The 16,764-nt window shown below is 35.3% G+C and overlaps 1 protein-coding gene across 1 annotated transcript in view; it reads right to left on the reverse strand.

Annotated features, from left to right (window-relative positions):
- The window catches only part of senju (UDP-galactose transporter senju), a 69,049-nt gene that overhangs the window by 19,116 nt on the left and 33,169 nt on the right, over positions 1–16,764 (reverse strand). Inside the window, exon 5 of the mRNA XM_090406966.1 lies at positions 4,664–4,831. Coding sequence (XP_090263092.1) covers positions 4,664–4,831 — 168 coding nt within the window. The remainder of the gene's footprint in view (positions 1–4,663; positions 4,832–16,764) is intronic.

The following is a 16,764-nucleotide window of genomic DNA, read 5'->3' on the forward strand; positions in this document are numbered from 1 at the left end:
CTGTTGGTTTGTGATTTAACCAGTGGCCACAAAGAGATGAAGTTGACTGTTAATGACCTTCTCCAATATTTTAGAGAGGACTAATGCGAGGTCAAACTGGCTAATGGCAAACTTTTATATCCCTCCCTTTACACACACACACACCGAGATGGCAGATATTGTTGGTTTGTGATTTAACCGGCGTCCACAAGGAGATGAAGTTGACTGTTAATGACCTTCTCCAATATTTTAGAGAGGACTAAGGTGAGGTCAAACTAGCTAATGGCAAACTTTTATACCCCTCCCCTTACACACACATACACATTTTTTTTTGTATGTGCCAGCCAGATGAACAAATGAGTGTAGAGATGATACAGGACTAGTGTTAGTTCTGGAATGCAACTTTAAGTGAAATTACTGGACAATAATCATAAATACTGGAAGAGGGTTTTTTTTTGGCATTTCAGTTATTTAAGGATCTCATATCTTGCTGATGAAAGATCTCTGGAAATGAACATGCTATGCATCATTTCTAGCATGGCAGGTGGTAATTTGAATTAATCATTTATGCTAGGAGTTGGAGTAGAAGAATAATACTAGTCTGCTGTCTAAGTATTGTTACCACCATAGTTGCTACTCAGATGGGGGGGAGAGAGCTATAAGCACAGATGGACAGAGTTATCAAGGACTTTACAAGGTAAATACACAGTTGCTATTTGTACATGGGGTAAGGTTCTTTCAAAATCAGATACTGATTTGTTGATAATTGCTTTACAATTGTTGCATGCTTCAGTTCAGAATGAGAATGAAGCTGGAGCACTTCATCTCAAGCCACCTGAAATGTTAAATTTTTTTTCTTTAACTGCTTTGGAATGCTTGTTGGATAACCAAGGGTAGGAATTCTGAATGGAGTAGGCTTCATTCCAACAATAATGATTCCTGTAACCCAATCAGGATAGAGAAAAAACAGTAGCCTGGCCATAGAAAGAAGAGGAGAACACACTTTTCACCACTGTAATGCCAGTGGTTGAGAGTACAGCATTCCAAAATGGGAAGGAATTTGTACACAGTTATGGTTTCAGTTATCAACACAGGACCTCTGTAGTATGTTTGGAAAGGACAACGAAAACATCAAGAATATTGGGAAGTGTTATTTAATATTCTAGTTTGGATGAAAGATATGTTAGAACATTGCCTGAAGCTAATATCTCATAATTTCTTCCAGCTTGGAACTGGAATTGCATGAGTTCTTCAGCTAGTCTGCTTGTTTTGTATTAAAAAACTACTTCAAGTGAAAAGCCATTATATAGGTTCTCTGTATCCTAGATGGAACACAGATCCAAGCCTGCCAAACCAATAGGAAAATATTAAATTTTCCTATTTGCTATGATATGGAGGAAATCCTGGAACTCATAAGTGATACTGTTTGGCATGCCATAAAGGGTAATCACTCTTGCTGTATGAAAAAAAGGGGAGGCATAGTAGTAGACACCTACTCTGGAAATCAAATGTGGCAGCAGCCACTTTTCAGGCTGATGTATGTTTGGTTCCTCTTTAAAAAAAATTGTTTTATATGAAATCTCATCTGACAGAAAGAACTAGAGTTCAAATGTTAGATCTGATTATAGTGTCGGGGTGGGGGGGCAGGGTTAAGTTAAAGGCATAACTATTTTGCTTCTGATTGGTGACATTGATCATGTGGCAATCACTTGGGAAGTGGCTAAATTATTATTATTATTACGTGACACCTCCAGGGAGTCCAAAGACTCATCGAGGGAGGGCATTTACTCTACAACTCTCTGTCTCTGCCTACCAACAACTAACCACAACTACACCAATGCCATCTATCGCTCACCATTACCACTAGTATTTCTAGATGTTTCATTCAGAAAAGTCCATTAATTCATTTCCTTTTCCCCATAGGCATTCATTGTGCCTTTTTATAAGTACTTTCATGGGTGCTACTCCATTGAACTGGATGCTACCACTTTTCCACTTTCCTCTAATCATGTAAGAACCAGAGTAGCTGCTGGTCCACATCCCTACACAGCCCAACTTTATACACATCGAACCAACCTATCATCTTCTTCTTTCTTTGTTCCACCTGCCTCTGTTCTTTTGGAACAGCTGTCTCCCATACAGTTTTTCCCAATGAATACAATCTAGCTTTTCAAAAAACATGTTAATGGATTCCTTCCCACACATTACATTATTGTGTTACAAGTCATGTGAATTCTTGTGTGCAGTCAATGAACAACCGATAAAATCACTGCTCCCAGCAAACTGTTTGGCACCCTTGCTATTTTAATAGAGAAACCAAAGTTAACGTCAATCTTATCTCAAAAAAAAAAAAAAAAGAAGAAAAAAAAAATGGATGCTACCACTTTTCCACTTTCCTCTAATCATGTAAGAACCAGAGTAGCTGCTGGTCCACATCCCTACACAGCCCAACTTTATACACATCGAACCAACCTATCATCTTCTTTCTTCGTTCCACCTGCCTCTGTTCTTTTGGAACAGCTGTCTCCCATACAGTTTTTCCCAATGAATACAATCTAGCTTTTCAAAAAACATGTTAATGGATTCCTTCCCACACATTACACTATTGTGTTACAAGTCATGTGAATTCTTGTGTGCAGTCAATGAACAACTGATAAAATCACTGCTCCCAGCAAACTGTTTGGCACCCTTGCTATTTTAATAGAGAAACCAAAGTTAACGTCAATCTTATCTCAAAAAAAAAAAAACAAAAGAAGAAGAAAAAACAAATGGATGCTACCACTTTTCCACTTTCCTCTAATCATGTAAGAACCAGAGTAGCTGCTGGTCCACATCCCTACACAGCCCAACTTTATACACATCGAACCAACCTATCATCTTCTTCTTTCTTCGTTCCACCTGCCTCTGTTCTTTTGGAACAGCTGTCTCCCATACAGTTTTTCCCAATGAATACAATCTAGCTTTTCAAAAAACATGTTAATGGATTCCTTCCCACACATTACATTATTGTGTTACAAGTCATGTGAATTCTTGTGTGCAGTCAATGAACAACTGATAAAATCACTGCTCCCAGCAAACTGTTTGGCACCCTTGCTATTTTAATAGAGAAACCAAAGTTAACGTCAATCTTATCTCAAAAAAAAAAAAAAAAAAAAGAAGAAAAAACAAATGACTTTCTGTGTGAGAAATCTGATGGATGGATGGAAGTAAGTAAAGATGCAAACAAACATACAAAAAAATCTAAAGCAAGCTGTGTTCATACCAAATAGAAAATGCAAGGATCAGTTCTTATTTTAAAATAGATATTTGAAAAATTCATGGAAATAAAAAAAAAAAGCAACAACTAGATCCTTATTTTATTTTTCTTTAACAGATATTTATGTGTATGGCCAAGTCAGTGTTTTTAATAATTTTATTCCACAGATTGCCTAAAGTCGTTTTTCTTCATAATATAGAAGGAGCAATATTACTAAGTGTTGGAAGCAAGTAAGTTTATGTCAATCTTATTGTCCCAGAGATAAATCTCATGGCTTGGTTGAGATGAACATCAATCAGTGAGGTGTGAGCACACTGAAGAACGGTATTCTGCTTTAGGGAAAAAAAACTAATGTCAAAGCTGTTGTTCAAAAATATACTAGCACCTATAAAGAGCTGATAGTGTGTACAAGATGTTACCGCAAGTTTTTTAATTTGTCAGCAATCTGTCAAGTGATCTTCGAATTTTAAGAATATGTCAAGAGCCGCACCAAGATATTTTGGAATTCTATTGTACTTTACCATGCTATTTCTAAATAGACTTAGGAGCATAGTTTGATTGGTGTTATTTAAATGGAAAGCTGACTTCAGTTTTCTGCAAATTTAGTTGTAAGCACCAGTTTAAAGTAGCTGTCAAAATTTGTAAGATCCGTTAGTATATTCTCTGCAACTTGAAAGGAGGAGTTCTGAGTTGAAGTGCCATCCACATCTAAAAATTTCTGTGAAACAGTGGGAATTTTTTCTGTATGACATTCCCACATGGGAATGTCACAGGTATAGACTAAAATGCAATGGAATCAGCACAGATCCCTGTGGAAGACCATTCCTTTCCTTAGCTTGTGGAATTTATTTCTGGAGCCATTAGAATATACATGAATCCATCTATTTGACAGCATATTCGTTTAAGGGATTAGCAATCTTGAGAGAGGAGATGACCTCTAGGAATTTCAGGATTAAACAGTATCAAGCTGCTAAAATATTCACAAAACTAGAGATTGTCTTTAGACATTTATCAAAACCATTTTCAATATAAGTGGCCAAAGTCAGCACCTGATCAGAGCTACTTCTGTTTAGGCCTATATCCAGATGGTTTTATGGCTATTTTGCTGTGAATGATTGCAGAAATCCTATTGTATAGCAATCTTTAAAGAAGTTTCAAACAGATGCTTAACAAAGTAGTGGTTGATAGTTTGTAACAAGAGATAGGGCTTTCTCAGGTTTAAAAGTAGCTATTGTTTTTAATCTTTTAGAGAGTGTTGGCGGCAACATTCCTTTCTCTATATCATCAAATAGCATATCATTAAACAGAGTAGATGAGAATATACTGAGTGTTTCATAATTGTCTATATTACTGCAATATATTTAGAAAAAAAAAATGTTGAATGAAAACATAGGTATAATTTTATGTACAAATACTGGTGAACTTTACCTGGACTAGAATAAGAATTAAGCCAAAACTAAGATGAAATGAAGGGAAAAAACCAGCTGAAGAGTGACTAGAATGAGGAGAAATATCCATTTGTTTTAGTATGCAGCCCAAGGTCAGAAGAATAAGTGAAAACCACTGCTTTCTGCTTAGATGTTTCTTGAATAATATCTAGAAATAAAATGAAATTCCAGTCAACATTTTGGAACTTGTTTTGCTATTTCAACAATTAAACACACTTTAAGCAGTTTAATAAACTATATTCTGAATAGTATATAAATAGTATATCATGAAAGAAATAATTCTACATAGATATAATTTTAATATTAAGCACTAAATATACACCACACCACACATACAAGGTACACAAATTATACAAAGCCTTACTTGCCAGACAAAAAATGCACTAGTACCCATCCCTTTTCCCCAATTTTATTAATGATTCCAATAATTGGAGATCAGATCCATAAAAGTGATTAGTGTGTTGTACCATGGTTGGAGAAGTTTATATATACAGTGTGTGTGTGTATGCACGTGCACATATATATCTCCTTATTATTCCTTCCCTCCTCTTTTACCTTGTGGTGTCGAGGATTTCTTATTCACTTAACCGTTACCGTATTGAGAATAAAGTGGTTAGTCATAGCCTCCATATATAAATATATAGGGAAGGACACACAAGGAGTGTTCAAAAAAATACCGAGCTTTTGCTATGAAGATTTTATTGCTCATTTCACAACATTTTAAGCATCATCCCCTTCAAAGCAGTTCTCTCTACTGGCAATACAGCGTTCCCAAAGTTTCTCCCATTGTTGGAATACTTCCTAGAATGCACTTTCTGTAATGGCATGCAGTTCTCTTATCATATTTTCCTGAATCTCCTCTATGGTTTGCAAATAACGTCCTTTCAAAGTGGTTTTAAGTTTGGGAAACAGGAAAGTGTCTGCTGGGGCTAAGTCCAGAGAACAGGGTGGATGGGGGCACAATGGATGTCCGATGTTTTGCTATATAACTGCAGATGAGGAGCAGCACATTGTCGTGGTGCAACATCCAAGTTTTCCCACAATTCAGTCCTCTTCCTGCACACAGCATTCCTCAAATGCACTAAAACTTCCTGGTACAACTCTTTGTTGTACCAGGAAGTTTTAGTGCATTTGAGCCACATGGTACAAATTCATAATGGACAATGCCTTTCAAATCAAAAAACACAACCAACATTACCTTGATCTTTGACCAACTCATCCATGCTTTTTTTGGCTGAGGAAACCCTTTCCACACCCACGGCAACAATACGGTTTCAACATCAAAGCCATAAACTCACGTCTCATCTCCTGTTATGATGTTCTTAAAAAAGTTCTTAATGAAAGCTCTTTCATAGTTACTTTGTCACTAATCCGATGAATAGCTTGTGCATGCGCTCACTTCAGCAGATGTAACTCAACTAATGCTCATAGCAGAACGGGGCAAAGTTTGTTGTGTTTTTTGACAACAAAACTTTTGTTGTCAAAACAAAAAAAGTTTGTTGTCAAAACCTGCCACTAGGTGCGACAGTAGCCACAACTCACTCTCTATGCCAGTTGGCACACTATTTAAAAAGTTTGGTCTTTTTTTTTAATACACTTCATACACACACACATATATATGTATAAAGAAAACATTCTATTTTGCACAGTCTATAGTTGCTTACCAGCTAGCTAAATCTTTTCACCATGTGCGAGTGGGCAATGTATTTGTCAAGTACTGTGTGTGCGTGTGTGTGCGCGCGTGTGTGCAGATTTTAAATGTTGCTGCTTAGTCTCCTGAGGAGTTCAAACAATTTGCCTGAGGGAATATTAATAATAAGTGTTTCTGCATTTATATGAAAAGAAATATATTAAGAATGCGTCAATAACCCTATCTGAGTCATATAGCGAGTATAATGACAATTCTAATATTTTGGCTATTATAAGATTTAATCTTCATTTGTTGAACAACATATATACACTTATATCCAAAAGCTGAGGATGAACAACATTTATATGTATGAAAAAATTTCATGACTACAGCCAAATGTGGACACAAATTAATTGTCAGCATACTAATAAATTATATTACACAAAAAAAATGTGTTATAAATTTCATATAAATTAAACTGCAATATGTTTTTGGCAAAAGTTACAAATTTCCTAACGACATAGTTAAGGAATTAATGTACAGTGCTTACAGAATATTATGCAGAGAGACATTTCAGTTGAATTGCGATGCAGATCTCACAATTTTGTACCATGTTTAGCACCAAGTGATTTAGGAGTTCTTCAGGCAAACTGGCCCACTCTTACTCCTTCAGAGAAAGGAGGAGACCCTGTTTGTTTTCTGGAGGGGAGGGGGAATTCTCGGTGGCAATGAATCTCCCAATTGCATCCTAAATGTGATCTAGGGAGCGTGCAGCCACTCAATGCGATTAATATTCTTGGTCTCCAGAAGTATTTCCACTGTTCATGTATGACGTGGTGTGGCACTGTCATCCATAAAAATGAATTCTTCAACTGCAGCACCACAGAACAATCGAACATGATGTTGAAGAACTTCGTTACAGTATCATTCACTAGTCATAGTTCCAAGCTGACCTGTCATGGTGTGTTGATTACATGTTGCTGTTATAACCAAAAACCATCTTCATGCTCTGTGATAACACAAGGGCAACCTCTTAGCAAATGCCTGGAACACACCCCATTGGTTTGAAATACTTCCTAGAGCCTGGATACAATGTCATGTGAGATTCCAAACTCTTAGGCAACATCAGTAATTCTGTGGCCTTCTTCAAGTTTTCCAATAATTCTTCCCTGCATTAAATCCTCTAGATGATGTCTATGACACATTACGACACATCAAAGTTTGCAACTTTATTCCTTCATGAAAAGAGCTTCCTTCAAACACAATTCATTTAGTGCAGCCTGTTATCCTACTGATGCTGCTATTTGTGTAAATAATGTGTACCTGCTTTCTACTCGGAACCATCAGGCATACAAATTGCCACAAACTGATTCATCTGAATTTATGGTTGTAGTCTTCAAAAATAGTGTTCATCCTTAGGTTTTCGACACTAGTGTAGTTTGGTATAATATGAGCATAATGTATGATTATGCTCTCACTCTCTCTCTCTATCATAAGGGGAAAAATAATAATAATACATGGTACTTACAGGTCCTTAAGGCCTGTAAGTACCAAGTACAAATATTCACTAAAGTGAATATTTTGCAGATGCTAAATCACTCAATACACTAATTAGCATAGCATGTATCTCCACATGGAAATGGTCTTGGAGTAGTTTGATTTGGTCTGGTTAAGCTTAGTGGTACACGTAGAGAAGTTCATAAAAAACAGATAAAACAAACCAAGCATTAAAAGCCTATATACAAAAAATGGTGTCTCCATAGCTCAGTTGGCAAGACATGCCCTTTAGTTAGAAAAATCCAGGTTCTAATCCTGCACTTGTCTATGATGTGAGGAACCTTATTCAGGTTTTCAATCGAATGATGATTTGATACACAAAATTAACTGGTCATATGGAGGTGGAAGGTTTTTCTCCCGGAAACTTGGGTTTTTCACCCCTCACAAAAGGCAAACTGCCCCTGAACACATGCTACCATCTACCCCTTTTGCATGCAATATGAAATACCTGATCTTATGGGATGTAGCAGAGGAAGAAACCAGATGCATTAATCACCTTAAACCCTAATTATGGGACTCAATCCATCTTGGACAGATGAGAAGTTGATGGATAGATTCGATAACTACATTTTATAAAAAAAATACATATAAATATGTATATGATATACACACATACATACAATGATAAATACTGATGTTCTGTAAAAATTTAAATACAAAGCACAATAACAACAACAACAAAAAAACACTTCATCAATCTAATAAAATGTGCCTACTCAGATACAGGGTGTTCGGGATAAATTTGACATATTTATAATTAATTATATTTTTCCGTAAGTTACATGTATTAACACACACTTCTCTTCATTTAAAAGTTTGGACCCTTCTTCATTCATATACAAGATGTCAGAAAGGATGGATAGCTGGAACCCACCTGAATCATGGAAGAGAATAACTTGTATCATGATGATTCGTGCCCGCCATCAAAATAAGGATATTACGACTGCTGCCCAATGCTCCCTGAATACAGTAAAAACAATCAGGCATGAACTAGAGACTTGCAATGGTGACTACGAGGATGTAGCAAGAAGAAAGATCCCTAGCAGACGATCTGATTGCGTTCGTACAGCAGAATTCCTCGCAAATCTGCAGGAACAGGTGTTGAAGAACCCTGGCATTGGAATTCGGGCTTTGTTCGTGGAGTTGCTAACTGTAGTCAAGCCCTGGATAACAAGGGTAGCCAATGGTAGGCCGTATGTATGGCAGCAGGATTCGGCCCCTTGCCACACCTCTGGGAAAAGTCAAAAATGGTTGTCTGAAAATTTCTACGACTTCACCAGTCCAAATGTTTGGCCTCCAAACTCCCCAGACCTTAACCCCATGGATTATTTTGTATGGGGCGCAGTTGAAAAAGACACCAATCGCACTTCCAGTAATACAAAAGCCCAGTTAATGGATAAAATTAAAACAGTTTTTGCGGCCCTTCCCAGGGAGACTGTAGCATCAGCTTGTTCGAGGTTCCGAAGCAGAATTGAAGCTGTGATCGATGCTAATGGTGGTTATTTTGAGTAAATCTTGTTGATAGTATTGTAATTAACTCTGCCTGTAATGTTTTTTTGTCAATTCATTAAATTTAATAGATACAAAGAAGATTTTCTTTTTCCTTACGAAACTGTCAAATTTATCCCGAACACCCTGTAGATTATGAATATTACTAAAATACTGATTGCACTCCTTGATAAAATGGGTGCAGTTGATTAAAATGTGAATGATGATTAATCCAGTATCTCATAGAACACACACACACATAAGCATACCATCACCCATCAATAGGAAGGAGTGTAAGATGACTGATGTATATGGAGCAGAGCAAGAAAAAACTTTCTCTTTATGGTCCCTGCATAGACTAGGCTGCCATAATTTGATTTCAGGCTTGATTTGATGGAGCTTCTTGTTGTTGTTGTTGGTATATTTCATGGTGACCGCCACTGGGATAAAAATCCTATGATCTGCTTGTAATTGATGTAGGAGATATAGCTTCCATAACAGAGAGGACATATTGAATACGTGAGCTCCAAATGGTTTCTACAGCTCCAAACTTCTTATTGCCTGTAGAGAGCTTCACAAATCTGTCTGTGTGTGTGTGTGTGTGTGTGTGTGTGTGTGTGTGTGTGTGCGCGCGCGCACACCTTTGGTAATGTCAAAATCTATTAGACCGAGCAGATATGCTGCCTGGGAAGACAGTTCAAAATCAGAGGCTCTAGTGGGATCCTCTGATGAGGATCCCACTAGAGCCTCTGATTTTGAACCATCTGGGTAAGCAGGCACAAAAGTGGAGTTCCATTCTACAGGCTTGAAAGAGCTGATGGTAGACAACAGGAGGAGTGGAATATCTGGATAGCTAGCAAAAAGAAAGCTGTATAGTGTATACATACAAATGCCACTTCCATATTTGATAGCTTCAGTAAACAAAAACCTCTAAGAGTGCTTTTGTTTACATGGCAGTCTGATGAGTTGTATAGATTCTCTCAATCATGGACAAAAACAGTTGGTCATATGGGATAGCCTGGCAGGGATTTTATTTTGGTATTGCATATCAGAGACAGTTATTGATGTCAATGCAACAAGGGTGCTCCATTTGCTTCAACACAGACAACAACGGATCAATGAAATGTTTCATTTGAAATCCTTATGATTTGATGGTGGAGAGGGTCTAACTATCGCAACATACTACTTTCTGGCAAAAGCGTAGATATGGTTCCATAATCAAGTTTCAATCTCATCAGTGAATAGTGCAAACAGAGCAAAGAACATCTTGGGAGATAAGGTACAAAGGATGCTCACTTTACAGCACTTATCACACAACCGGTATATATATATATTTCACAGAGTAAACATCAGCTAAGCTAAAATTGTGTAAATATTCTCGATTGTTTATGTTTATTATATTTTTAGTGGAAATTATTAGTTTAAGAGAGACCGTGAAACCATTCTTACGCTGTGAGAATTCTGACTGTGACTGAAACAGTGACATTGTTCTGCAAATTTTTTTTTTTTTATTCTGCTCATTCATTAAATTTAGTAGTTAATAATGCAGCTAAGATATTCTGTGAAACTAACCATTTTGGGGTAATACAGGAATTATATAATTATTTTTCAATATATGTGAAGCGTTGGGCTATATTAATAAAACATATTTGTGTTTTAAATTTAAAACCACTTTCTGCTACTATGTGGGAAAGTAGAGAAGAAGCAATAAAGCCACTTAAAAATAATTATATCAAGAAAATTTACCAGGCTCTTTTTGATATTATGGAAGATGAAACTAAAGATATTGATTCTAGAGTTCAGGCAAACAAATTACTGTAATTTCAAAGATTTATTCGTTTAAATTTATTTGCTCTGTTCATGTTTGGTAGGTAATCTCAAGTCTCCTAAATGTTGCAAGCAAAATAATGCAGAATCTGACATTTGATATAGGAAAAATTACAGAAAATCTTGATCATGTTATACAAGAATTAAATACTTGCTGAACAGACCAATATTTTGAAAATATTATTAGAATTGCAAAAGAAGTAGCAAATGATCTTAATATTGATCCGATTTTTCAAGACATTCGCAAAATAACAAAAACAAAAATGTTTGGTTATGAAGCATCAGATGAGACAACGCATGATCCTAAACAAAATTTTAAAATACTTTTTTTCTTCGCGATTTTAGACACGACAATAACTTCAGTCACAGAAAGATTCATACTCTTAAAACAACATAGCAAGGACTTTAAAGTTATAAGAGACATTATCAAATTAAAAGATTGGAGCAATGAAGATTTAATGAAACATTGTCAAGATTTGCACTTAAAACTGAGTGACAATCAAGATTCCGATAATCGCGATATTGATGGAATGACTTTGAGAAATTAAAAACTTTGCAATGTTTTATTAAAAATGACTCGGCTCTTTAGGATGCTTTAAATTATATATGTGAAAATAAATTAACCGACAGGTTTCCGAATACTACGACTGTAATGCGTATTTATTTAACATTACCAATATCCGTAGCATCAGGGGAAAGAAGTATTTCAAAATTGAAACTAATAAAAAATTATTTGCAGTCAACAATGTCCGGAGAGCATCTAACGGATTTTCAATTGAAAATATTATTGATTCATTAGACATTAAAGATATTATTAAAAATTTTGTGGCTGCTAAAGCAAGACGGATAAATATGTAAAATAAATCTACATTTATCCTAATTGTTATATAGTTAAAAGCATATCTCCAAATTATCTTTATGTAATAATATTTCTTTTTATATTAAAATAAAAGTAATTTTTGTTTATATATATATTGTTGTATTTATATATTAAAGAAATAAACATTTTTGAAACTTTTTATTATTAAACATTCCTTATTAATGAATTTTCTTTATTATTTTCTATATATATTTTAATCTATTTCATCTATATCTATTTTTCTTATATATTTCTATATATAAGAAAAAATTCCTTATTAATGAATTTTAGTGATTTCACTGTACTACTATTGTTAAATAAAATTTATTTTTATGTATGCGTATAAATTGTTTTGCACTTTTAACAAAGTAAAATTTTTCGTGGAAACTTATTTTTTGGGAGCGCTGAAAAAAGTTTTGCACAAGGGCGTCTCCTACCCACGGCGTGGCACTGGGTAAAGTCATCAGCATACAGGGCAGCTTACAGATGTGGGAAGTCATTCATTTCTCAAGTCAACCTTGAATGCAAAAAAGCATGACAAAACTATCTTGTAGGATAATTTCCTCTTGGAGGTACAGTCAGGAAAGAGGGGTTCCTCCACTCGGACTTGGGCAGATAAAAAGAGGAAGGTTTCCTCAAGACCAAAGCTGTGACACATTTTTCCATATCCAGAAAAATAGATGTGCTTGCATTTTAGGAAGGCATCTCTAATGAATGCTTCCAGCTGAACTAGATAATCAGTTAAGATGTCAAACAACTTTTTTCTTCCAGACACAATCTGAAATTAAAGACATCACACTAGAAAAAAGTGATTTATTAGTCAGTTTTGATGTCTCTGCCATCCCAATCAATGACACAATTCTTCTACAGGACAAATTCCTCTACGATATCACAACAGTCTTTGCCCATGTACTATGTTCTGGCTGTTTTTGTGTGGCAAAATACTTTTTACCTGCAAAAGGAGGGCACAGTATGGGCTTATCGTTTTATCCCCCTTCAATTGCTAACTTTTATATGGAACTTTTGAGCAATGTGCTCTAGATTCCTTTACTCCAAAACCCAAAGTCTGGCTTAGATACATTGACGATGTTTTCGTTATCTGGTCCCATGGATGCCAGATATTAGACACTTTCCTCAGCTACCTAAACAAACAACACAAACAATTCACAACTGAAATTGAAAGTTAAGACACACTTTCTTTTCTAGATATAATTGTTACACGTATTCCTTCCAGCAATCTTTTCTTCCTGTTTATTGTAAGCCTACACATACTGGCCAATATATACACAAACTCTTACTACTACCGAACACAAAAACTAGGTGTCATTAACATACTAACAAACAGGGCTTTGAAGATTTGCTCCAGTAGTGAACAAGCACTTAAAAGTTATCAGCAATACCTTTCTGAAAAACGGCTATAGCAAAAATACTATCAACAAAATTCTTCGCAAGACTTCACTTAAAAACAAATACAAACTAGATTAGAATAAAACCGTAGCCATTCCATTTTGGGATATCAGATAAAATAAACAGAATGCTAAAGAAATACAACCTTAATGCCATCTTTAAACTTCCTCCAAAATTAAAGAACTTATTCAACTCATCCAAGGATCCACTTCCTCTACTAGCCCACCCTGGAGTATACCGTAGTCATCGCACTTGTAATTTGTCTTATATAGGTGAAATCGTGATGGCCTAATTATGGATTAGGCCACCACTTTTGCTGTATTAAAACTATCTATATGAATTTGTTCTTTGAAGATGTTATAAATAGAATATAGCTTTGATGAAGTTTTTTTTTTCCCCACTAGGTCAGGCAGCAGAATAACAGTTGATGAAATCACTGTCGCTTTGGCATACTGTCTGAAATGTAATATAGCTTGTCTTTGATTATATTGTTACGTCCCTATCTTACGATTTTGTTTGTCTTACAAATTGCCTTCGTCTATATTCTTCAATCTTCTACTTTCAAGACATCACCAATATTTCTACTAATATCTGAGTTATTATCCCCCGTAGTATCCCTAGTATTTATATTTTAACTGCGCCCTTTGGGATATTTAGTTTAAGATATTTTATACATAAACAGAGAAAAGGAGCTCAAATATCTGAAAGTGTAACTATTGCAGTCGTGACACTATTTCTTGTTACCCAACATTAATTCCTTAATCTTCCCGTTTCTTAACATTAATTCCCTGCGTGATTAGGCTCGAATGTTTCTAAGCGGTGCATTGGATTAGCAAAATCAGACAACTATTTTATCATTACACATAATGCTTATTATTTCTCTAAGCATATTACATATCAATCACTGAACTAAATTACTTACACACTAAAATTTGCTTAACACAAGTAGTTAGGCTATGATTCGACAAAAGTTACTACGATCATGCCGCCACAAAATTTCATACAAAAACATGAATTCACTTAACATGGACAAATTAGATTACCACACACTATTAGATTATTCAACTTCAAGTACACTAACAAAGTCATTAACTACTCTAGCACATACTTATGACAATTCCGATTCTCTACACATCACACTAGGCATTCAAATTCCTCAGGCTACTTGATTACTCAATTCACACTAATCAAACTCAACATTAACAAAACCATTTACTTCATTAACACACAACTATGTCATTAACTTTCCTTTTACAATATAGTAGGCACTCAAGATTCTTAGGACAATTAATTATTCACAAATTATCAACTCTAGCTAACTTACTTTTAACACTCTCTATCAAATTCTAAAGTCCTATTATAATTTCTCCCAAATCACTTTAACAGTTCCTTATTATGACAATGGTACCTATCACAAACAACTTCTAGTTAACATAAGACAAAATTCACAATACCTTTCTTTAGCTTCACTTACGGGCCTTTACCTTCTACTGAACGAACTTGCTTGCATATCTTCTTGCAATTCAGGGCTATATAAACATCTGCGCGGTCGGCTGTACTATCCGAAACGAGGACATCGACATCTTCACAGTTTCCTATGACTCCATGGTATATTTCGCTTTCTACATAGGAATATGGGAATAGCTTTCCCGCTCACCTTCGATTCCTTGTTGTGGCATGAGGATATAAGCCATATCTCTCCACTCAGGAACACCGTGAAATCCACTAGAAAACCAAACTAAAACCACCGCGACTATCCAAACGTTTCTTCTCCTCTCGCAAAAGGCAATCAGGCCTCAAGCCTCCTTGACTATCTAAACGTCTTCTCCAAAACCCAAAGGAGCCTATTCTCTCCTCGAAAAAAAGCCTCAAAGGTGTGGGGGGTACCTACCCTTTTATAGCTGCTTCCCTAACGGCACCCTTTCTTACTTCTTTTTCCCGCCTCCTACTTGTTTTCCGTCTGTCTACCAATTGGGTAGCATTTTGCCACCATACGTCATTTTGATTGGCAACTCGCAATGAAGTTTCTATCCGGGTACAGGCCCTAAGCGATATTCCGTTATTTCTCTTGTTAGCCTCTATCTTAACCCCTTTCAAATACCTTTCTCAGAATTCTACTTAATGCTTAATCTGTAGCCTCTCACATAGCGTATTCCATAACTCATTCTTTTCCACTTATGTACTTAACTCATGTACTTATGTACTTAACTCTTTCATTCTTAATCGCATTACTATATTAATTCTTAGTTAGCTACTTATTTAATACAAATTCCTTGTTTAGTCATAATACATCTTAATGCATTCTTTTCTTTTGTTATCTTAGCTAAACAATAGACCTTTACAATTTTACTCAATTTATACTGGATGCAAGAATATTATATTAATTAAATTATTCCTTTTATGCAGGGGTTTTTATTTATGTTATTTATTTTTCATGTTACACCATGATAACCGAGAATATTTTATTCTCAAGATATCAGGTGTAACAATATATGTGTATACTCCAGATGATGACCTAAATATGAAGGTCAAAACATTGAGGAATTAAATTAATTATTCCTAACATGGTTGTCTCCATAATTTTACAGAGATGTTTATGTGAACAGTTTAAATTCAAATGGTTCAAACGACATGGCTGGAACTCTCTACTAAATATGATTTGTCTAATTTAAATTTTTTTTATCACTGAAAATTTAAATTTCATAATTTTTGTTTCTATTGCTATGTATACTGGATTTGTAATAACTAAAAATTTAATTAATTAAAATATTTGATTAAAAAAACTTGTTTCACATGGTTATAATTTATTATAACACAAATGTTAAAAAGCTATTTTTATTACTGATAAAATGCATTCCTGTCTTATTTCTCCAAAGAAAGATTCTGTCGTCACCACTCCTTAGTTTTGATAATATTCTGATCACTGGTTAAGATCAGTTGGGTTGATTTGCACATCTAGCCTATCCTGACAACATAATCACTTCCATAGCCTCCTCAGCTTCAAAAACTATTATTTTTCATCCAAAATTCTATTTCACTGCAGAACTACCAACACTTTAAAAATACTAAATTTGTCTGACCATAGAATATTATTCTCACATTTAGGTTGGTGCACTCAAAACCTACCTATGAATGCTCGACTGTATATACAAGGCAATCAATTTGTTTAACAGATGACCCTATCTCACTTCCCTTCATCAATTTTTCACAGATGCTTCTTTTCTGCATTATTATGCCTTTTTTGTAAGTATTTTCCAGAGTTCTACTCTGCTGATCTGGACATCACTATTCCTCCACTTCCTCTAATCATGTA

Source organism: Typopeltis vanoorti, chromosome 17 (genome assembly GCF_054136105.1).
Source record: "Typopeltis vanoorti isolate ZY-2024b chromosome 17, IOZ_Tvanoo_1.0, whole genome shotgun sequence".
NCBI classification, from domain to species: domain Eukaryota; kingdom Metazoa; phylum Arthropoda; class Arachnida; order Uropygi; family Thelyphonidae; genus Typopeltis; species Typopeltis vanoorti.